The sequence below is a fragment of the Sycon ciliatum genome, chromosome 4, assembly GCF_964019385.1.
Source record: "Sycon ciliatum chromosome 4, ocSycCili1.1, whole genome shotgun sequence".
Lineage (NCBI taxonomy): Eukaryota > Metazoa > Porifera > Calcarea > Leucosolenida > Sycettidae > Sycon > Sycon ciliatum.
This window is the reverse complement of record NC_088646.1, coordinates 38,283,880-38,308,010: the sequence shown is the minus strand read 5'-3', so window position 1 is coordinate 38,308,010 and position 24,131 is coordinate 38,283,880. Positions and strand designations below refer to the sequence as shown.

The window sequence follows — 24,131 nt, the reverse complement described above, 5'->3', positions numbered from 1 at the left end:
AGTTTACGAATATACAGAGCTTCTAACACAGCAAGATGTAACTTAGACCTTCCACGAGTTAAAACAGAAAAGACATCATCACTATACAACTCACGACAATTAGCACTTCCCGACAAATGACGCTTGATGGACAATGTCCGATCATTTAGCTCTGTCACCTTCGACGTTTGCCGTTGTTCTCTTCCGTTGGGCTTGTTGACACCTCCAACGTCCTTTGAATTCATGGTCGTTTTCGTTTGACTCCTCGGTCTTCCTCGTTTCCTCTTGTTGATCGTTGTTGTCACTTCCAGTACCGACGTATTCAAATCTCCAGTACTTCGTCTCTTCACCTTGCTTCTGGTAACTCTTCCGGTGTCCGTGAGCTCCGGTGTCACATTGGGCGGTTTTCGGGATGGTCTTCCTCGCTTCCTCACGCTAGTCTGAGATGGGTCAAGCTCCCCGCCCGTCGAGGCGGAGGCGCGCATGCGTACATCTACACTGGACGCAGACAAAGGCGTTCCAGTATCGGACTGCACAGCACATTTTGGAGGACGGCCACGACGAGGACGAGTACCACGAGCGTCAACAGGGACAAGACCTAACGGCACATGTTGACGGATGCGTGCGCCCAGGTGTTGAAGGGTTCTACCTACGTACCGATCTTCACATTCTCGGCACTGAAAAAAATAGATAAGGTTGCTTCTACTAAGGGTAGGTAGAACGTCCTTCTTCACACTGAACGCACGCGTCGTTCCAAATACTAAATACAATTTCACGCACGGGTAAGACGAACAGACAATGTTGCGCACCTCCTTCTCGACGCGCGCAGAACCAGCACCCACCCAGGGTAAGCGGAGTACCACGGGGCACCTGTCCGGTCCAAATGGTTTCGGATCAAGCGTCAAGCGTCATTTGTCGGGAAGTGCTAATTGTCGTGAGTTGTATAGTGATGATGTCTTTTCGGTTTTAACTCGTGGAAGGTCTAAGTTACATCTTGCTGTGTTAGAAGCTCTGTATATTCGTAAACTAGATCCAGAACTATGTGTACAGAAGGAGAATGTGTTATCGTTGCAGTTGTTTGGTGTCACACCTCGTGAAAGTGTGACAAGTGCTTCTTGATGTGTTCAACGTGTTTGTCTACAACTAAATACTTGCTGCTTTTGTTTTCGAGTTTTTTTTCACACTTGAGTCATTTTATCGCCTATGTTGAAGTGTTGACTTTTTCTCTATTTTTCTATATAGTTATGTGTTTTTCCAAATTTCCAACATTCCCTGTACTATCCTGAAGAGAAGGGAAAGAAAACGTTTGATAGAAAAAAAGTGTCTACTGAATTGTGTGGATTTGCGTCGTTGCATGCGAATACTTATTACGAAACTGTTTTCCCACCGCCTCCAAACTACTGTTTGAATTATTATTGTTATTATTATTATGTGCTTGTTCGCGTAGACATCAGCATGGCCTGCAGCTGCATTAATGGGCACGCAAATCATGCAAACCAGCCCAAAGTGTTCGCATAAGCCACTTCGAATAGATACAAAAGACCACAACAGTTTCAGAAGAAACGAAGAACAACAGTGACAACAGTGCGCATTTTTCCCAAACTCAAGTATCATAATAAAATCAAGTATCATAATAAAATCAAGTATCATAATAATTATTAAGTCAATATTAATAATAGAGCCGCGCGCTTTCAACTACAGCCTAGCCTAGTACAGGTGTCATCGTTACGTGAGACCACACACGAGCGACGCAAACATGATGCGCCATATCCATAATTATGCACATAGTCAGTGCAATGGCAAGATTGATGGTACAATGTACATGTACATTTTAGTTACCGTCATTGCGTCAGCGCTGGTGCTCCCGGCCAGGGGCATTGCTGCATGCTCCCACCATTAATTTTTATTTTATTTTAATGGAAAACCCGTGACAAACCTTCAGACATGTGAATGTGCACAGTGTTCATGCGTATGTATAGAAGGCAGCACAGAAACGGCAGTGGTGGTGAGGCCTGGGCAGCTCGTCTGACCGTTGGTCTCGGAGTCAACACTGGGCAGACGCACCGGGAGAGAGGGGTATCATTCCTGAAGAATAAGAACGTCTTCCATCTTGTCCATTTCAGGACATTCAGGTCATGGGGGGGGGGGGGGGGGGGTTGAGGCATAATCACAAGTTACTTACTGGCCGCGCTAGCCATGAATGAACTGGATACCATTGATGTCTTTGGTCAGGAGCTAGTATGGCTAAATGTCAAACTGTCAACTGGCCGGCCTGTGTCTATTTGTGCTGCATATCGTCCTGGAACGTGCTCAGACACAGACACCAGCATCTTCGACGTGATCTCATCTGCAAGGGCCTCACCTCCACAGCCTGCCGCAACTCTGCTGTGAGATAGTTGCTGGGGACGTCAATGTACATAACCAAGACTAGAGTGGCTCCACAGTAGCAGAACAACTAGAGCTGGCGAGCATGCAGAAGACATGTGCTACATGCACGGTCTTGAGCAGCTAGTCAACCAACCAACGCGTGACCGCAACACACTGGACCTCATTATATCCGACCTACCCGTAGAATCATTGGTTACTCTTGCCACCTCTTGGCAAATCTGACCATGCCTATCTACTTGCTGACTTCCAGATCCGTGCATCACGCGATCCTCACATATCAAGAACAGTATGGAGGTGTCAGAATGCTGATTGGTCCAGGCTCCGTCACTTCCTCAGAACCACCAATTGGGCAGCTATTGCTCGGACTGATCCAGACCTGTCATGCACTGGCATCTCAGAGAGGATTCTTGAGGGTATGAAGAGATTCATCCCCTCTAAAATTCTGAAAACCCGTGCATCAGATCCTCCATGGTGGACCCCTGAGTGCACTGCAGCCACAGTGAGGAAACAGCGTGCATGGTGGTGCCTGAGAGACAGACGACGATCGGCAGTCAGCGTACCAAGATGCACGGCTCTCAACGATTGCCTGTCTCAAAACTGCCAAGAGTGCTTTCATGACGAAACTGAGACAGAAAATGACCTCAAAGCAGCTGCCACCCAGTGACTGGTGGTGCACCGTCAAGCATGCCTCTGGCAATGGGCATAGTCAATCGGTTCCGACATAACGTGATCCCGATTGACGTGAGTACACAGCCAGTGCATACAAAGCAGAATGCATGGCCCGCTATTTTGCAAGCAAATGCAGTCTCGACCAAGACGACCTGTCAGCCCCATTCCCATTTGTCAGGCCTCGAACTGACCAGGCCCTTTCGGATGTCCGTTTCCGGGTGGCTGCTGTTGAACGCACCCTTCCCCAGCTCAACCCATCAAAGGCAACCGGGCCGGATGGGATACCGGTACGAGTGTCGAAAACCTGCTCTGCTGAATTGGCGCAACCTCTTTCTACATGGTTTACCCAATGCTTCCAAACTGGGATACAGCCCAAGACATGGAAGATTGCCAACATAGTCCCTATATTCAAACGGAAATCAAAGTCTCTACCCTCCAATTACCGTCCAGTTCCGCTCTTGTGTATTCTGACCAAGGTGATGGAGACAATCATCAACAAAATATCACATTCACATTCACAATTCCTCGAGTCGAACAACGTTTTCTCCACAAGACAGTTTGGATTTCGCCATGGTCATAATGCAGCCGACCTACTTACCAGCCTTCACCACCAGTGGCTGCATACAGCCTGGGAGAAAGGCGCAGCACGCATACCCGCCATTGACATAGCCGGTGCGTTTGATCGCGTATCACACCCCGGTGTGCTACACAAGTCCAACGTATACGGCCTACATGGGCAACTGCAACAGTAGCTCAGCAGCCACCTCAGTGAACGCTATCTTCAAGCGGTCATTTGTGGCCAGACATCCTCAAGGCTCCCAATTCAGGCTGGAGTCCCCCAGGGCAGTATTCTGGGTCCGACTCTCTTCCTCATGAACGACTGCGAGGACCACGTACCAGCCGGTGCTGACCTAGCCTGGTTCGCAGTCGACACTACACTGTATGCCATGGCCCAACATCACCCCCACCACCCAAGAAGGTACCACCCAAGCCCTCCAGCTAGCAGTCAACAACATCTCCCTCTGGGGTCAAGAATGGGAGATAAAATTTGAACCAGCCACATCCCAGGCACTGACTGTCAGCTTCCACCGCACACAATGGGACAAGCCACCGATTGATTTCAAGTTTCAACGGATCTAACGTGACGGAACACGAGGACCTCAAAATCTTGGGCATCAGTTTCGATGGTCAGCTTACCTTCCGGCGCCACCTTCGTACCGTAGCCCTCCGGGCAACACAGCGACTTGGCGTTTTGTGTAAGGCTTTCCACCTCTTAGACGTGCCTGGTCGCATCCAAGCCTACAATGCCTTTGTGCGCCCGGTGATGGAGTACTGCCCCATTGTCTGGATGGGAGCGACCCCATCCTATCTTGCAGGACTCAACCGTGTGCAAGCCCGGGCCATCCGAGCCATCGCCCCAATATGTTGGCTGCCGAGTCTTGCTCTTCGTCGGATGGTTGCAGCACTTTGCCTCCTGTACAAGATGCATTGTCCGGATGCACATCCCCTTCTACAGAGGATGTTGCCACCCCAGCAGCCCTAACACGTGTATCATGTGCACATTCACATGTCTGAAGGTTTGTGGTTTTTCAATAAAAAAAAAAAACAAAAACAAAAAACACCGAACAGTCCACTCCACCCGTAGTACGTTTCAGAGATGTAATGCCCACGCACACCAACTGGCAAATGAACTTCCAGTCCGTTCCCGAAACAACCTGTGTCGACCCTACCCTCACGCAGTTTTCCCTGTCTGGAACCAGCTGCCCGCCGGAGTCTTCTCTGGCCAATTCTGCATCAAGAACAAACTGCGTGAGGGTAGGCTCGACACAGGTTGTTTCTGGCACGGACTGGAAGTCTCTTTGCCAGTTGGTGTATAATCTGATTGGTCTGGTCATAATACTGGCGCAAGGTGTGTGCACTGAACTATTGTAACTCTCAAATACTTGTACAAACCACCACCAAAGTAGCAGTGCTGAATGCATGTGGTATGAACCCTTCCAGACAAAACTATCACGAATTAACAGTCAATCACAAGGCGAAAGATAGGTGCACATAATAGGCTGCACTAGAAACTGCACATCACAAAGAATACTGTAGTGGTGAAAAAATGATGACTGTGTGCAATGTAGACGCCAAGTCACAATCAACAAAATCAGTTTGGACGTCTAAAGTCACACCCGAAACGCCCGAAAGTTGTTAACTGCGCGACACATATTCTTCATGGGCCACAAAATAACAGCTGACGGTATGTAGAAAGGAAGGTTGTTGGGGTGAGTGATACTAGATTAGAAACTGTGATCTATTAGAAGTATAACATGTATTATACCTGCAGAGTGGGCGCCTGACAGACAATACTCGTTCCAGCAGAGCATATACTCCGTCCTCATGTCCAGATGGATTCCAGTAACAAACCAAATACCAGTGGTGATAATATATTAATAGTATTGAAGGATTCGCAAACCCCATTGCAGCCACTTCCCATAACTTTTCGCAATCCGAACACTCACACACGGTCTCGCCGCTGCATTTTTCTAAATTTGAAAATCCTTTCTTATTGTAATCAAGCAAGCAGAATGGATTTGAAGACTCAATACCAACTGCATTCATGGTTGAATCAGATCGCGTGGTAAAATAAATAATTATGTATTTAAGTAGTATATATGTCCCTCAAACCGGTAAAGTAGTATTCGCAGCTATTCATTCTCCTGAGCTGTGACGCCATTCATGACGCTCACTAACATTTGTGTACACTCAGCCACAGTGTGTGATACCAGTACAAAGATGGTTGTGACGATGCAGATGTTGAGAATTGGATTACCCTCAACCAGGACAAGTAGACTACGTGTATCATTAGCCAGCAGGACATGATACTGGGCGATGAAAAGCTGCAGTGGAAAGAAGACGAATCAGGCAAGAATCAAATTGCATATCAGCGCACACATGTCGCCAAACAGCCCAACTGCAAAGACATCGTTTGCAATCAACAAGATCCATGTGTTCCAGTGCAAGCAGTCAGAGTTTCAAACGTTTGGCATCCTGAGCAAGTTCACACATGACAGTACTATAATAATTATATATAATATTATAATATAATAATTATAATACTGTCATGTGTCAATATTATTGTGATCCTGTTATTGATGAAATGATTTTTTCGATCCTGTGATGATGGTCATGAGGTCAGGTATTGATTTTCCTCATTGTAATTTCAAATCAATGCAAAGCCTCTTTTGGAATCTTTAAAAAAAGTATTCCAATTACTGTAAAACCAGTTCGGTGGTGTCATATGTTTGGTACTTCCCAAAATCAACGGTTGGGTAGCGCAAAAATTTCGGTAAACCAAGTTTCCCCGCACTTCAATCGGCATGCTCGTACGTATATTTTCAGTGCATTTTATTTTAGGTAAAAATTACCTGTACCGAAGCGACCGATAGTATAACTCCACCGAAATTGTCCGGTTTCACAGTACACACACCGGAAGCAAAGGTCTGTAAGTATTCTGAGTACGTACTTTGGCTGTACCATGATCATCTAGAATTCACCACAATAACACCGTGCCAGGCATTTGATTCCAGTTTTTCATTCATTCATTTATTCCACGTCCCATAGCATGTAATTGCCAATCAAAGGGGAGGAGGTGAGTGCCAACCACGGCCGAGAAACGTAAAGAAATATAAATAGAGAGAAAAGAGGGAGAATGTAGAAGAAAAAGAAAAGGTAACTAGGAGGGGACTATTGAAGTGCTGAAAGCTGGGCGTTAAAGTCTCTGAGGCATGATGCGAGCTTAGCGGCATAAGAAAGACGAAGCCATGCCAAGAAGGCAGGAAACAGAGGTGAATTTCAAGCAACTTGGCTGTTCGTGCTAGGGGTAGGATGAGCGAATTCCATGTTCTAGAGGAGACGAAGAACCAGTTATAGCGGCTAAGATGCGGGGTGGAGGCACAGTTTAATCAATTTTGTATTATTACAGGTCAGCTTACCTCCAAAGAGTAGATTCCCACCCAGTCAAAGAACTGACTGTAATGCTTGCGTAGTGGTTCCCACTTGTTACGCACCAGAACAAATCCTATGAGCTGTGGAGGTTTGGGCAAAAATGGAAAACATTGAACTTTGGTACACCTGCTGAGCAATACTAGCATACATTACCACTGTGTATGTATTTTATCAGAGCACGACAATGGCCAGCCTCATACAACATGGATAATGCTCACTTTGACAATTCCAATCAACCACATCACCGATATGCATGTTAGTATCGATATTCAGTTGTTACTTACCATGATTGGTGATAGGTAGGTATGTAGAAGATTACACTCTGGTTTACTAGTACAGTTTGTTGCCATCATTCCACAGTACACTGCCTGTACAGGAGAATAGGGGTATCATGGAGGTGAAACAACTCACTTGATACAGCATTGACATCAGTTAACACATTCAAAGTTCACTATCATATTAGTGTGCAACACTGACGAAGTGTGACAGTCATAGTATGTCATAATCTCTTATCTAATGGTGCCTATGCGGCGTATGCCTTCGTGTGAACTATGTTCCACAAATTGCCATAATACGGCAATTTGTGGAACATAGTTCACATGAAGGCATAGGAATTATTTGAATTAAAATGCATCATTTCAGTCGAATTACCAGACTGTAGTCCATTGGATGTCATTTTAATGTAGTCAGCATGTGTTCCTGAAGATGGGCCTTGCTTGCCAAAAATTCGAATGATTTATAATTATATTATCTCTCTTTTTTATTTTAGTGATTAGTGTAGCCCAGAGACCATTTGGAGAGTGTCGTGAAGATGTACCATATTTTTCGGGTTGTAAGTCGACCTTTTACGACTTAAAATAGAAGGAGAAAGGGTGGGGGTCGACTTACAACCGGGATTCGACTTATAACCGGGAACTATCAGTATCTTACAAAAAATGACCTGCACTGCATGCACGAGTGCACCATGTTTATACATTTTTGCCAGTTTATTGGCCTTCTTCAAGGATTGGGACGTTATATCCTCCAATAAGGAATGTTTACATGATTTGTTGATGATGTGTTAGTAGCAGGAGGTGGTTAGTAGTGCTTCTTTGGGTGAAAACTTTAAAACGCAGAATTGAGACCTCCAGATAGGGGGGGGGGGGGGTCGACTTATAACCGGGGTCGACTTACAACCGGTAAAATACGGTATGGGTATAGTGGTACAGTGCAGTCTTCTCGCTTTGAGAAAAGCATGTGTTCCAGTGAATCTGAGTACAAGCAAGTAGTGCATACCAATGTCAAGGCTGAAAGTGTGGTCATCAAGTTTCTACCAACACTCCTTGAACATATCCACCCATTGATTTGTGGGAATCGATGTAGCATTACGGCACAGAGGATACCCAATGGCACAGCCAGGATGTCTAGTCCAAAACGAAATGTCCACTCGTGTAGGGAGTTGTCATCATCCAGGAAGAGTTGGGAGAGCGGAGGGAAGGATATTATCCAGTTCAACATATCCTGTGTACAACAGAATGATGAACTGTCAAACACAGTACTAGTACAAGCCTGCATATTTATCCACATTTGACCAATCAGATTATACCTGAAGAGTCAAGCTAGAACTTGTCCTATCAGGTGCGGCAAGTTCAGTACTGTTTTTGCTATCAAATAATTGTTTTATATTGGTAAAAAGTGATTGTACTGCATAATAATGATTATCATTGTTGCTTGGCCTTCCTTCATGGTGCGGTTTTCCGCAAAACATAACGTACTTTGTACAGTGCATGTACAGTGTAAAGCCAGAGTATTATTGGCAGCAGATTGACTCACTCAGATAACTGTTTCAAAGCCAGAGATCATCAGTACCCGGCATGTTGATTTTCTTCAGTATGACCATACTACATGAATGTGAGCTTTCAATGTCCATAACTGTGGCACTATCTTGACAAGGCAAGGCATGCAAACTAAATAGCATCCCTTACAGGATGATGGTAAAGTGTACTGCATCCGTACTCACGGGTTGTATCCGGTATAAGGCGAAGACGATAGTGAAACAGATTGCCTTGAGCACCTGCATCCATGGTGATTTGTTCTGATCCCATGCTGAGTAAACGGGTTAGCACAAAAATATATATTCTCTTCTAGCAGTTGTCCCGTGCGAGCCGCATTTGAAGGCCCCACATTGTGTAAATACAGCTTTAGAGGAATATTCTTATCATTCGTATCGTGATAACCCTGTGCGATACTGGATAAGGGTTACAGTGACGAAAAAGGGTATGATCACGTCTTCCAGTCTATCACATTTTTCTCATTCTCGAAAGGGTGCGAGGGGGGGGGGGGGGGTAATAGGTTCACTACAGCTTCAGCCATTGCCACACATCCGAAGTTCATGGTCACATTCACCACAATCATATCTTTGAGTAGTCTGCTCATTTTCGTAGACTAAAAAAGAGTAGTCGCTGCTGATCATGAATCTGCTATAGACTTAGGGGTACCAGTGTCCGACCCATCCAAGTGAATTTGAAGCAAAATATCCACCTTTTTCACCTTTCCGGGGAAAATGAGATTCGGACTAAAACAGTCCCGAACCTACTAAACTTCTGTTCATTGAATAATATACTCACCAACTGGAGGTATGGCAGCAACCAGTAGTACTAGTAAATAACATGCTGAGATCAGTGGTACAAAATAGTAGTGAAGATACGGTACATCCATAGTCAAGCACAGTAGAACGGTGTAGAGATTTAGACGGAACAGGACCTCAGCTACACGAGACCAACTGCTTGCTCCACGCTTCAAACCATACGTGTAATGTCCATAGGCGCTTAGGAAGATGTACATTGCTACAATCAGTCGAACTACATAGTACAGACCAAGAACCTGCAGGAAAGAAGACAGCCCAGCACATACAAAACGGATTGAATTACTAAAGAACTACTAATTTTTCTTTAATTACTAAAATACTAAATTTGTGATGAAGTTCAAAGGCAGGACATTAACATAAGTACTGTCACTGGGACCTTTATAACGTTATTCCGCACAACGTATCTAGTCATCATATCCATGTGACCGGCATAAAAAAAAGAAGTAAATTATCGTATCCGTTCCCGAAGGGAACTCACAACGGCCGCTAACACCCGATAAACCCTAGCGTGACCAGCATAGGTAAATGTGAACGTCTAGGTATAGATAGAGTTTCTCAATACACGGTGACTTATTGCTTGATTGGGAACAGTCATGTCTAAACAAACGTGTCCTGAATGTTGAGTTGTCCTATGTCGAAAGGTTTGCTTTTTTTTAAAAGAAATGGAGGTTTTCCTCAGGGAGTAGTAAAATACCATACCACTGCTTGGCTTTAATTCACCTACTCTAAACTCCGTGGCCATGCCTCAGATCTGACAGCATTATACTCAAATACTTGGTTATCAACTAGTACATGTGCAGCAGATGGCAAGAATCAGAGGCCATGGGAGAGCAGTATGCAAGCATAGGTGGTAGTGGACCATCGGTACAAGCATAGGTAGTAGTGCACAGTGCCAGTGATGCTTATTCTCCGGGTTTGCAGGTTGCATGGTTCAGAACATGCCCAGGAAGCCAGTGATTTAGATTATTTGTGTGCCATACACTGCTGAACTGCCGTGGGAAGATACCTGCCATATAGAGTCCAGAAAGCTGCCAATAAGGGAGAACACCGTATAATACACCCTCCGCTATGCCGCTGGAACTTGGGAGTATACAGCAAATCTGATCAAGTTATTACCCTCTAGCAGTCCAGAACATTGATCTTTATAGACGGGTGGTCTTTCAGAGCAGGGCCACCTGTGTGTAGAAGTATGGTTTGAAGGTTCTTGACACAATTGTCCTCTAATAGTCAGTGTTCCTTTAGAGCCGTTGTTGATCACAGTTTTACACAGTCATGCTTTAGAGCACCTACGTTTTAGTACATAGATGTTTGTCAGTGCAAGGCGATCAGATACTATTATCTGCTTACAGAACTGTCAACATGACCTACCTTGCTACCACCTGTGTAATGATACACCAGCAATACTAGCTGCATCCATCCTCGTGTTTCACAGGTTTGCTGACGGTTTAGAACAGAAGCATCTTTGACTGGTTGGTACGTCACAAAGCCAAGAATTCCTAAAATTGCCAATGGAACAGCAAATGATGTCCAGTTGAAATGTTTCTCCTCTTTCGTGAATACTGGTGTCCTGTCAGCTAAGTAGGTATAGAGAAGCACTATTCCAAGCAATGTGATGCAGTGACAGATCATCACAACAGGTGACGCAACGTGCTGTTGACCTGTAATACGCACATGCACACATGAGAGAGAGAGAAACAGTAATGTACAGAAGATGCACAAGTACAATTGAAGGTGCTCGAATCTTAACCTGGACATTGTGAGGGCATCTCTCCTTCCTCCTTTCGCAAAGCATACTGATGATGATTCATTGTGAACAGTACAGGTTAACACTGCAGTGCTTGTAATTGTACATGTATACTTATTTAGTAAAAAACCAATAGCTGCCATAAACTGATACATGTATTATGTTAAACTCTGAATGCAGTCAATCCCCTATACACAGTCAATCCCCTATATGCAGTCAATCCCTCATATGCAGTCAATCCCCTATATGCAGTCAATCCCCTATAAGCACTCAATCCCCTATAGTATTCAAATTCCCTGATAATACATTTCCCATAACACATTTCCGATGACGACTGAAACAAGGCTTACCTGCGATAGAACTCTGACACAATGACCCAAGTAAAGGACATGAGCGTCGGCTCCTGTACCAGAGTCCCCAGAACGATATGACAGTACTGGAATAGATACATGCACAAACAGTATTGCAACCGTAAACGTGAATTCATAGCAACCGTAAACGTGTATTCATAGCAACCGTAAACGTGTATTCATAGCAACCGTAAAATGTCATAAGGGAGTACACGCAGAACAGCCACCACCAGCAACACGGGAAGTGAACTGACTGTTGCTGCAAAGGTGAGTTCAGTGCATGTGGATCACTATCGAGCTCGAGGAAAGCAATTCATTGCACACAGTCACCTTGCTGCACTCACTATCCAATACAGAAGTAAGTGAAGTACGCATAGCAGATTTACTGCTAGGGTCTAGGCATTGGAACAAATGTGCCAACGGGCACATTTCAAATTCATTCCTTCATTTTCACCTGACTAGTACATCTCGTATCCATGGTAACTAACCTGCATACAAATATAACCAGTAGCACAACCTGTGGAGCAGTGATTGAGTGAAGTAACCCTTGGCAACAGGTCTTCCTGTCAGTTACCGGTAGTCGTGAGTTGCAGTGGATATTCAGGATGGTTTGGACGGTCTGTACATGTGGTACCATACAATGCAGAACGAAACAATGTTGTATACTAGTGTGTAAAACTCGGATGTGGAGCCAATAATAAATGTAGAAAGGGAAAGGACATAAGTATATAATATTACCTGAAGCCGAGTGAATATGGGCGAATATTCATTAGCCCCTGCACCCGTCAACATGCAAGCACCTCCAAGTGCACCCGCACGCCCAGCTTGGGCACTCGTGCACTCATGCAGACAGACGCACGCGCACACATGCACGCACACGCCACTGGTGTACCCATGCTCTGACACGCAGACACCCGCACAACGTACCGCTCACAATGGCGTGCACAAACATACAATAGACACATTGGGTTGGGGGTTGCCATGATTTCTTTTGGACAATTCAAATATGCAAGAATATGCTCTTTGATAATAATTGATTGAGTAAAGATGCATGCCTGAAACTAGCATCCGCCCGCCAAGGGCGCACAAATGGCCACCGCGGCCCGCCGCGGGCTAAACTAGCATACTGCCCACCGAGGGCGCCCGAATGGCTAAACTAGCCTACTGCCCACCGAGGGCGCGCAAATGGCCGCCGAGGCCAGCAAACCGCCCGCCGAGGGCTAAACTAGCATACTGCCCACCGAGGGCGCACACATGGCCGCCGAGGCCAGCAAACCGCCCGCCGAGGGGTAAACTAGTATACTGCCCACCGAGGGCGCTCAAATGGCCGCCGCGGCCAGCAAACCGCCCGTCGAGGGCTAAACCAGCAGACAACCCATCGAGGGTGCGCAAATTGCCACCGAGGCAAGCAAACTGCCCACCGTGGGCCGATATCATCTTGCCCGCCGAGGGCACACAAACGGCCACCGAGGCCAGCCAATCGCCCACCGAGGGCTCACACGACTGCCTGGCATCAGGCGTCACAACATAGACATAATAGGAGGCCCGTTTGCCCCCCCCCCCAACCGGAGAAACAAAATGCCCCTTCAAAAGGGGTGGGAGGGAGGGAAAAAACTTTGACTTGACGCCGAAACTGCAACTGCAAAGAACGCTCCTTCGCACAAAGACAGCTCAGCAAAACACGTCTCCAAATAATTAGACGCCGGATCCACGATTGTCCATAAAATTTTGCCAGGCCACACACGGCTTAATCACGAGGTGGTCACATGACACGCACTCGCAGCACTCCACCACCAGCATGCGTGTGCATGGGCTAACTAGGCTTTGCTGCGCAAAGCCCACATCTAGTATACAAACCGAGGCGAAGCCGAGGTTTGTATAACTAGTGAATATTTGCCCATATTCACGAGGCTGAAGGTAATATTAGACTTATACCTCTCCATATTCACCCTCTCGTCCCTAAAACCCAACAAACCAGTCCTGTTGGTCATACATGTACATGTACACAGAACTAACGTAAGTCGTTGTTGCTTCACTGAGCCTTAAGACCGACTGGCGTGTTCTTGCCTGAATCGGAGGGCGGCGTGTTCAGAATCTTGTTCAATCGATCGTGTACACGTACTGGTGCATGTGGCATGGGAGGTGACGACCTTGGAGAACACGCTCGGGCCAATCACCATGGGGAACACGCTCGTGCAGCTTTGTGGCGGAAGCCAATCATTAGAGAGGTTTCGTTTCACGCGAAGATTTGACCAATCAGAGAGAGGTTTCGTTTTGGCGAAGATCTGACCAATCAGAGAGAGGTTTCGTTTCACGCGAAGATTTGACCAATCCGCGACCATCGCGCCAATTCGGTAGTCGGTTTATAACAGCGAGCCAAGCGGTTCTACTCTCACTTCTTTTCCTTTTAGGCAGCGCTTCGGAGCTGTTGTGTGCCCTAGGAAAATTCTACGCTAACGTCCTTGAACAGGGCTGTTCTGAGTACAAACGAAATTCCTGGCTTGCCGCTTGATCCACAATCATCGGGCCATTGACATGTTGAGCGTCCAAAACCTTGTTTTCTCGCTGAAACGCTCCGTCTGTGAAGATGCTCACTGTCAGCACCTGGTCACATGCGGATCCAGCGGCAATGGCAAGCAAGGAATTATTTCGTTTGTACTCAGAAAAGTCCTGTCTAAGGAAGTTAGCATAGACATTTTCTAGGGCACTCGACAGCTCCGGTGCGCTGACTGAAGAGGAATCAAGCGCAGCACCGAGTACTGCTCTCTTTACAGTACAATGTCAGTATCGAAAGTGGTGAATATAAGCGGTGAATATTCAGCAATATTCACCACTTATGTAGATGGCCAATTGTATGTGGGTGAATATGGAGTGAGGTATAATTATCGATACGAGTTAAGAGTGACTGTCCACCATTGTAAACATTTAATAGTTGTTACGCTTTCTGACTGTATATCGTATCTAGTTACAGTGGTGGACAGTTACTCTTAACTCGTATCCATACTTTCTTTTCCTTGCTACTAGTGCATGAGTGTGTATTTAAAAATTGAAAACATGGAAAACAGTGGGGCACAAGTTATGCACTAGAGTCTACAAACTAAACAAGATTTTGGACAGTCGGCCTTGCACAATTTTGCACCAGAATTACTGAGACATACCACATCTCACGTGCCCCACTGTTTTCCCTGTTTTCAATTTTTCCTTCGCTCACCATCCGAGTTCGTATTAGTGTGTATTTGTATGGGGGGGGGCACTTTAACCAGCCTTGTATGGGGTAATGTATACATGTACGCACTTCTTGAATTATTCAATGACGTCCCTCATAACCATGCTGTAGTATCTCTCTCAGGGTTGGTAAAATGTTGCATCATGATCACCGCATTGGACTATGTGTGGTCTCTCAAGAGGCGGTGTCGCGTCTGACTGACTCAGCGGTTGTTTCGACAATCAAGGGCACCACCGATAATTTGCAAATCCCAAATAGTATCCAGAAGAGTGAAACGTCATCGGGCAAGCAAACTCAACTGACCTTGTCATTAGCATCATCAGTGTAATGCGCACCGTCGGTGAGCAGTGGTGCATGACCGGGACTGAACATAAACATGCCGGGGGTTCTGAAGCGCCGCCTGAACAGAGTAGACATACATGTAGATACAGTCGCAGCAGTATTTACTACACTGTATCATCTAGCCATTTAATTTGTCTAAGCCTTCACTCTCACTCTCAACATAGCAAGGATAGAAAGTTAGAAACAAATTCTATTGTACATCTATTATCATTGATGCATCTCATTTCAGCCCGCAGTGTATCCTCGATTCACTGGCCAGAGATTCTTACATTGATACCAAGTTTCATTCCATGCAATAGGACACCCAGTGTTGGTTTCAGACCTGCTGGTTTCCTATACTCCTACATGTGTTAGCTCCTGGACAAGTACTCACCAAATACTATCGACAGCATCATTGAGCATTTGGATACGTGCGTTGGTGATGTTCTTCCTGCTTGGCCAGAGCAACGATTCATTGACAAATGCTGCACAGTCAGCAAGTTGATAGAAATTGGCAGAAACTCGCATACTTTTCAAGATTGGTAAATCTATCATTTTCAACTTGTGACCCATATTCCTCAAAACCCATCTCCTCTACCCCATATTGGCAAAAACAGGAGTTTCATGGGAAGCCAGTATTTGCAGCAGTCGTGTGAAAGTAGCGGTTAAATGCTCCGACTATCACGCAAGACATAACTTGTCAAAATATGTTTGTATACATGTAACTGCCAGTGCTCAGTGCAAAGAATAAGATTTCAAAAGTTTTTCACTGACAGAGCAACTATTCAGTTCATGAGCTAGAGGTATACTTGAAGCTACCAGAACAATCACACTCACTTCAACTACCACGAGGAAAACAAAAGACCATGATGGCAGCTTCTATGGAGTTCTGCAGAATAAAAGCATCTGCTTGACACTATTAATTTTTGTGAGTGAAAATACGTTTTTTGCACTTTTTCGCTATAATTATGCTCATCTTTGAAAAAAAACTAGCGTGTTACTTTATCGCAATTCATTACATGTACATGACATTGTACAGGTCAGTGTGTCAGTATTGATACTTCAGACAAAACAACATAATACCTTTTCTTCACTGACACTCCCGCTGCTGACGACTCACCTTGCTGTACCCACACCAAGTTGGTATCTGATTCGCGCACCATTGATGACAGCAGGCGAAGTACAGATTCCGTGTCGGCTGCAAGGACAAAATGTCACAGTGAGTTTCCTGATGGGACTGTCAAAGTTAAAACAAACTTGAATGAAACGAATGGAGACTGCATTTGACGACTTGTACAATAATCCAGTTTTCAAACAAAATATTTTGTTCCCGGGTAAAAGTTCAAGCCCAAGCACAGATTCGTCGTTGGCTGCAATGACACAGTCAGTGTAACAGTGAGTATGGAACCATTATATTAACAGCACGGACATGTGATTTTCATTGAGGCACAAGCAGTGGCTGTGGAGGCACAGAGGTCCGCCAGAAGAAAAATCAGAGAGCCCATTGAGATTCGGGAGCGTCATTCCGGAATCTACTTCGTATGGCGACTGAAGCCACACAAAGATTTTGTTATATACCCACCACATGACTTCTAGTTGTCTGTGTATACATGCAAATTTACGCCCTCGCTTTTACACCGCTATTGTGTGGCAATGTTGTTGTGTGCTTGTACATGCAAATACATACACTCCCGCTTGCTTTCACAGTGCTATTTAAAGCCCGTCCAATGTTTCCGAATGACGTGAGTGTACGTGTTTGGCATACCCTTGTACTTGTCCAGTCCGTCCAATGATGGGTCCTCTAGTATTGACCACTGCAGGCAAGAACACAAACCGAGAAAATGAGCATCCTGCGCTGACTTCCAGATAGTACAAACATGTGGTGTTGCAAATATAGGTCAAGTAATTTGTAGGCAGATTACTATTATACTACAAGAATGGCACACAAAATGGTTTCTTGCAAGATGATAATTCAAGCATGTTGTGTTATTACTGAAGGAGTTCTTTCAAGTGAGGTTCTGGCAAACTCACCAATGCTGCCCCGGCCACAATCAAGTCCACACTGTCCAATGGATTCTGCATGGGCGGACACAGAAGATAGGAACATAATTTATAACTACACAGAAGATACTGCCATATCCACGAGAAACAACGACAGCATCATCATCACAGTAATGTTCGGATATTCACCGATAATGTCATGATATGCACAACCAGTTGCAACGTGGCAATCCGATCAACCTTATCCTGTCAGTCACAGTGTTCGGAGTTGCCACCTTTCCAGGTAACAAAGGGTTGATTCTCAACGCCCGGAAACACAACTTTTTAGAATCTCTCGGAGAAGGTGAGATAGACTGAAACTCGCTGTGACACGCAATGGTACTCCCCTGGCTCAAACAAGCGCAGCCAAATACCTGGTCATTCATCTGAACGAGCATACACGTTATATCAGTGCCAAATCCCAGTGTTCAATGAACCCTAGGGTAGCCCTATGATACACTATTACGAAGCTCAACTGTACATATTATAGCTCGATTCGTCATAATTATTCTTGTAACTGATCTGACACAACTCACCGATTGCAAATATCTTAAGAAGAGCAACCATGACTCGCCAACAAATGGGCCCCAAATAAAGTCCTGGCAGTGCACAGTGGTTCGTAGGCATGAGCACACAATACACATAACACACACACACACACACACACAGCACGCAGCCCACAGGGCCACAGCATGTAGCACACAGTACACAGCCAAATTCATTATTAAATTTTGTGAAAGATAGGAATAGGAAGTGGTTTCAGAGCAGACCGCTCTTTCCCAACATTATCGAACTCTTTTATCGATCAGTTATTACACATAATAAGAACTGCTTGATAAAAGACCATGATCGAGAAACAGAGGGTACCAGGTTCAAGGCTCCTTCGAAGCGGAAGGATTTTTTCCAGCCGTGCTGCGACCCACAGTTAATTGGGAACTCATGGCCTGGCACGAGGAAAACATGGATGAAGTGAATGGGATTTTCGGTCTTTGACCACTTGCCGGTGAGCTGATCTACTCACTTCCCATCGCTCTAGTTTAGGAGCTGCATCTGGGCCTTGATCCTTGAAGGGTGGTGGCGTTCCTACGGATGCGGAAAACTCGCCCTCTAGCCGAGTCTGACGCGAACTGTGAGTTTTTTGATAAAATAGTTCACTATTGTTGCAGAGTGGATGGGAAAGAGCCGTCTTCTCTAACCTACTTCCTATGAATGAAGCTGCAGGAAGGCTCACCACTGCTACTAACGTTAGAAAGATATGAATGCTGCAAAACAGCATTAGGCAGGCATAGTGGGATGGCTCAAGACCATGACTGAGAAACAGAGGGCGTCAGGTTCAAACTCATCCTGCTTGGAAGCCGAATGGGATTTACGGTTTTTGACCACTTGGTGGTGGGTCGGATCTACTCACCTGGTCCAACTGCTTTAGGAGCTGCAGCTGCACCTGGATCCTCAAAGGTAACTGTGGCATTCTTCCTGGAAAATTCAGCAAGACTGGGTCTATATCAAAAAGTATTCTTTCTAGACCAAAGAGTGGTATATTTGATAACATTTAATAACGATAGAAATTTTTACGATACTTCTCCATTTCTCTTTACTTAATTCGGCACGCAGCCGGGTCCCAGTAGTAGTGTACCGTCTGGTTGTTCTCGGGATTCTGTTAGTCTCTTGAATTTCTGCTTCAAGGATGATTTCCATTTTGTCTTGCTGGCATGGGCTGCTGCGTTGACCAGATCATTTAGTCGCTGGTATTGGTCGCTTCTCCGGTGCATGGATGCCTGCAGCTTGTTGGCCTTTGATTTCGAGGCGTGGATGGCATGGTATTCCACGCGTATGAGTTGTCCGAGTATTCGTTTTTCGGTTTCGCGTTGATATCGTTGTGTATAAGCCAGGTTCTTGATGGCTGTTGGGAAGCGGATTGAGTTGTGTGTAGACTGGGTCTTCTGTAAACCACATGTACAGCATGGTGCATTAACTGTACCCTGACGCTGTGTTTCATCAAGAGGTTGCCATTTATACAAGTATCCCTTTCTTCTTTTCAATTGTCCATTTGCCCAGTGTGACACTGACGTACTTTCATGCAAATCCAAACTGCTTTGGGCTAAACTCTGCAAGACAGTCTCACACAGAGGCAAGCGACTAGAAATTCATGCACACCGATCCTTACGCGGTAGTTCCACTCACCACATGTATTGGAGGGTCCTTCATAGTTATTGTCTTGTTCGTGTGCTGTACAACAAATATCAGATGACAATACATGTGACATGTGTGCGTAGTTTTCTTTAGCCTGTGTGTGCTTTACATCATACAAGTATATTAAAGGTTTGCACAAATTAGAAAGACATTCTATATTTAAAAGCTAGGTCTTGCTCAATAGAAGCCACAAAAGTAAAGAGACTATTTCAATTGAAGAATGGACTTGTCCTCTGTGCATTTCAGCTAGAATATCAGTCTCACTATCAGACATGTGGACGGAGTGGAATAATCGCTTCCTGCAGGTGCTTGACACTCATGCACCTCTTAGATCTTGTAAGCAACACAAGCGACGATCGGTACCGTGGATGAACAGCCAGCTCTTGCACCTTTTGAGTAAGCGCAACCGGCTTCATAGAAAGTGGCTGTCAGACAGATCTCAGCAAATGTACGCCACATTCAAAGCGGCGAGAAGGGAGGCGGCCACTACCTGTAACCGGAAGCTGAAAGAAGCGTACTACAGTACAAAATTTCAGCGTGCAACTTGTAATGCAAAACAAGCCTGGCGAATCATCAACCAGTTGACGGGGAAACAAAGAAAATCGGCACAGCTTCAGTGCTCAGCTGAGGCAATTCGAAGTGCTTTCGCCAAGATCGTGGAAGATCCCAGCCGCCCAGTTCATCTTCACCTACCCCAAGGGCCACGAACGGCAACTAGTTTTGTGGAATTTGTTCCTGTATCTATTGCAAAAGTCCGGAAGCTTCTAGAGCAACAGAATCCGACGAAGGCAACTGGCAGTGACGGCATCCCTGCATCCCTTCTTCGAGCTCATGCAGATGTTCTTGCGCCGTCATTGGCCTTACTGTTCAACAAATCCATGAGGGAGGGACATTTCCCAGCTCCTATGAAGGTGGCCAGCATTGCACCTCTGTTTAAAGGTGGAGATCCCAGCATAGCAAAGAATCACAGACCCGTGTCTCTAATGTCGATAGTTTCAAAGCTTTTGGAGCGAGTCATCCATGATCAGCTCACTCAGTACTTGTGCCGACATGATCTATTTCCACCAACTCAGTTCGGCTATCGTTCACATCATTCCACATGTGATGCCCTTGTATTAGCCGTTGAGGGCATATGCCAAGCCCAGACAAAAAAGTACTTCACGGGGATTGCTTTCGTAGATATGTCAAAAGCATTTGATAAGGTGAAGCACCAAACTCTTATTCAGGACCTATTCGAGGTCGGAATCGGTGGAACGGTGCTGCAATGGCTTGCAGACTACCTCTCAGATCGGACACAGTATGTCAAAGTTGGTCAGGTACAGAGCTCACCATACACCAGCTTCTCCGGAGTACCACAGGGGTCAGTTCTCGGGCCTCTGTTGTTTGTTCTCTATGTCCGTGACATTGCGAAAGAGCTGTCTCCTTACAAAGTCGCGACCCTACGATATATCAATTAGATCTAGCGGCATGAGCACGGGTGAGGTGTCCCAAAATCTCTCAAGTGCTGTCCAGCACCTCGCCGATTGCCTTAGGAACCGCGGTCTCATCTTGAATGAAACGAAGACACAGATCATGCCGATATCGCCAGTACGATCCCAAACATTTGACTTGCAAGTGCAATGGACTGCCTCCGCCAACTGTTCGCTCTGCGAAATATTTAGGTCTCCACTTTGATGCGGACATGAGCTGGAACACCATGGTCGACCACGTCGCAAGGGGCGTCGCGTCAAAAGCTGGCGTGCTCAGACGGTACGCTACATTCCTGCCTTTTCAATGTCGCATAGCCTATTTTCGTTCTTTCATTTTATCACACTTTATGTATGCCGCTTCTGCTTACTTACCATTTCTCACGGCATATCAAAATTGACGGGTGAATGGACTCTTCAAGCGTGCTGTACGCACAGTCTGCAGGGTACCTCCGGGGACACCCACAAGCAATATTCTTACACGCATGAACATCCAAACATTGACCACATACGCCAACATGCACCTTCTGGTTTTTATCTGGCGTTGTCTCCATGACTCCTCTAACATCAGTATGTTGTTCGCTAACGTTTTCAGCCGCAGTAATTCCACTCAAACTCGTGGTGGGCACAGCAATTTACTGATTGTCCCAGCCAGCCCAACTGCATACCTTGCCAAACGTGTTACCTATGCTGGGACCATCTTATGGAACCAGCTCCCCGCTGCGGTCAGGCAAGAAAGAAAACGCAATCGCTTTAAGTCAATGGCTCTTGCCTTTTTGCTTACCAGATAAATAAGCCTCTTTATAAATGCTGTATGCACTGCTCTTTCTGTTATTTTCTTCCTATGCAAGTCGCAACTCCTGTTTTGAGTTGTTTTTCTGCTCTCCTTTTCTTTACCTACCAGTTGCTGTCACACTCACTGATCCTTATGCACAGATACACAGCATTCCCTCACTAGTGGGACCATTGTTATTAGGCTAGGGCCTGTTTTGGACTTCCACTCTAAATAAAGAATACAAACAAACTCTGATCACGAGGAGACGCCTGGCTAGCCAGGACCATAAGCAATGATATTAATGTTGACATTAGCGGTAAATGTTCACGTGTCTGATAAAGATTTCAATGGCAAGTACTAGGAGCTACCTCATCTGCCTCAACTTCCCCTCCCCCCCCCCCCCCCCCCCCGTCTGATCCTACCACGTATGTGGACTCTCCCCCTCTACAAACACACACATGCAAACACACACACAAACACCTACATGTACATGTAGGAGCGCACACACCTTTCTTCCCCGCCCTCCCCTCCCCCCCCCCCCCCAAATCACATGTAATAATCCGATGGAGCATGTCTCTATTTTTCATGACTGCTCAGGTGGTACATCTGGATACGCACAGCTTTACAACGACCCTAACAAGACAGTGTAACCTGCATTATAAGTTAAAACTCACATTCGGGTGTACTTTGGGTTTAACAGCACTCTTCCAAATCTCTCGTTTTGAATCCAGGTTAATGGAGTGTAGCACAAACTTATCCGCCAGTGCCCGAATCCGAGAATCACCGATGAAGAGAATTTTAGAATTGAGAAAACAAGTTCTAGCTATTCTGGATGCAGACGTGGGCAGACAACACACAGGAAAGAGTGGTGGAGGTTGGTAAGAAGACAATGAAAGCTGGTGTTTTCTTCTATTTTGCGTATGATCATCTTAGAGCAATACGTGCAAGTTTTAATTTAAGACAAGACCATAACTTCATGTCCGGGCTGTGATACGTTATCATGTGATTGTGTCAGGACTCAGGGGGGATGAACAATGTACAGTGCTGGCACCTGAAGTCCGACCCCTAAGCGGTGCGCTCACATCGCAAAGACCCAATACGTAAAGTAAAACTACGACATAGAGACCGCTAGAATGTGAACGCACCGCTAAGGGGTCGGATTTCAGTTGCCAGCACTGTAGTTCTGAATGCCCAGTAATTAGATAACTCACTGGCTGTCAAAATGCCTGGGTGTGCAGTCCAAGTCATGCTCAGGCGGTCCTTCTTCCCCTCTGCCAACTGTGTACCCATCAAGTATTCTGTCGCACTTGCTCTTGTCTGCATTATGGAGTGAAGCCGGCGCGCATACACACACAAACACGCACACACATACACATACACACACGCACACACACACACACACACACACACACACACACACACACACACACACACACACACACACACACACACACACACACACAAAGGCTGCGTGTGCACGTACAAAAGCTGTTACATGTAGTATCCTCGCACATCATCTCACCATCTCCGAGCAATACGAATCCTTACCCCTGATCATGGTCTGCCACTGATGTCGCTGTGTGATGAGGTAAGCCATCAAATACACCATAGCCAGTGATTTCATTAGCTGCAGGAACTTGGCTGGGTGCAGCGGGAACCATTCACGATTGGGGACTACAGTAGCCAATTGCTTGACTGGACTACTCCTTGGAGTGCTTAGCGGGGCTGGGAGGCCATGTTTAGCAGCTGTCTCAAGATTCATCATTACTACTAGTATAGCCAAGACGATACACCACAAACCTGACAGCTAACAACAACTCGTTTCCATTACGGCTACTGTAACCGTGTGCCACCAACATTAGTAGGTGCTCAGTGAGAAGGGCAATGCATGATTGAAATGATGGAGGAGGTGAAATCAGCCATTCTCAGTGAAATGAGCACATGTATGCGGACAGCAGTGTGAACTCAGACGAGTTTCCACTGATTCTTCCGTCCGCACATATAACTCTAGTACATCACACGATCACGAGATGCAGCTACCGGTGCTGCGCTCTATCTCTAGCAGTTATCCTAGCAGTTATCCTAGCAGTTATCCTAGCAGTTATAAGCAGGTATTAGCTAGGTTACCGGTAGTTACAATGTAGAGTTCACACATTCACGTGATTACCTCCTCAAGGTGTTGAGAAACACAACCTGCTTATGACGTTTCGCTCATGCCAGGCCACCGCCATGCCCATGCATGGCTGATAACGCGGCGAGAGTGAGATGGTGCCTGAAACAGTGAAAGAGGTGCATGTGTGAAAACAGTGAAAGAGGTGCATGTGTGACCAGGCCCTAAACTAAAGTAGCACAATGAAGTGCCCG

General features: G+C 45.8%; 1 protein-coding gene across 1 annotated transcript; it reads right to left on the bottom strand.

Annotated features, from left to right (window-relative positions):
• Positions 1-5,478: 5,478 nt before the first annotated feature.
• On the bottom strand, positions 5,479-23,814 carry LOC135816046 (N-acetylneuraminate 9-O-acetyltransferase-like). The gene is made up of 19 exons (XM_065329406.1): positions 23,316-23,814; positions 22,979-23,084; positions 22,442-22,595; positions 19,518-19,562; positions 17,873-17,935; positions 17,328-17,372; positions 17,062-17,110; positions 16,417-16,494; positions 15,691-15,781; positions 15,279-15,375; positions 12,238-12,368; positions 11,750-11,835; positions 11,024-11,313; positions 9,636-9,891; positions 9,029-9,114; positions 8,305-8,529; positions 7,314-7,397; positions 7,017-7,109; positions 5,479-5,921 (listed from the first exon to the last, which is right to left on the bottom strand). The coding sequence occupies exons 1-19, from the start codon at positions 23,530-23,532 to the stop codon at positions 5,730-5,732; spliced, it is 2,388 nt and encodes a 795-aa protein (XP_065185478.1). The 5' UTR covers positions 23,533-23,814; the 3' UTR covers positions 5,479-5,729.
• Positions 23,815-24,131: the final 317 nt, after the last annotated feature.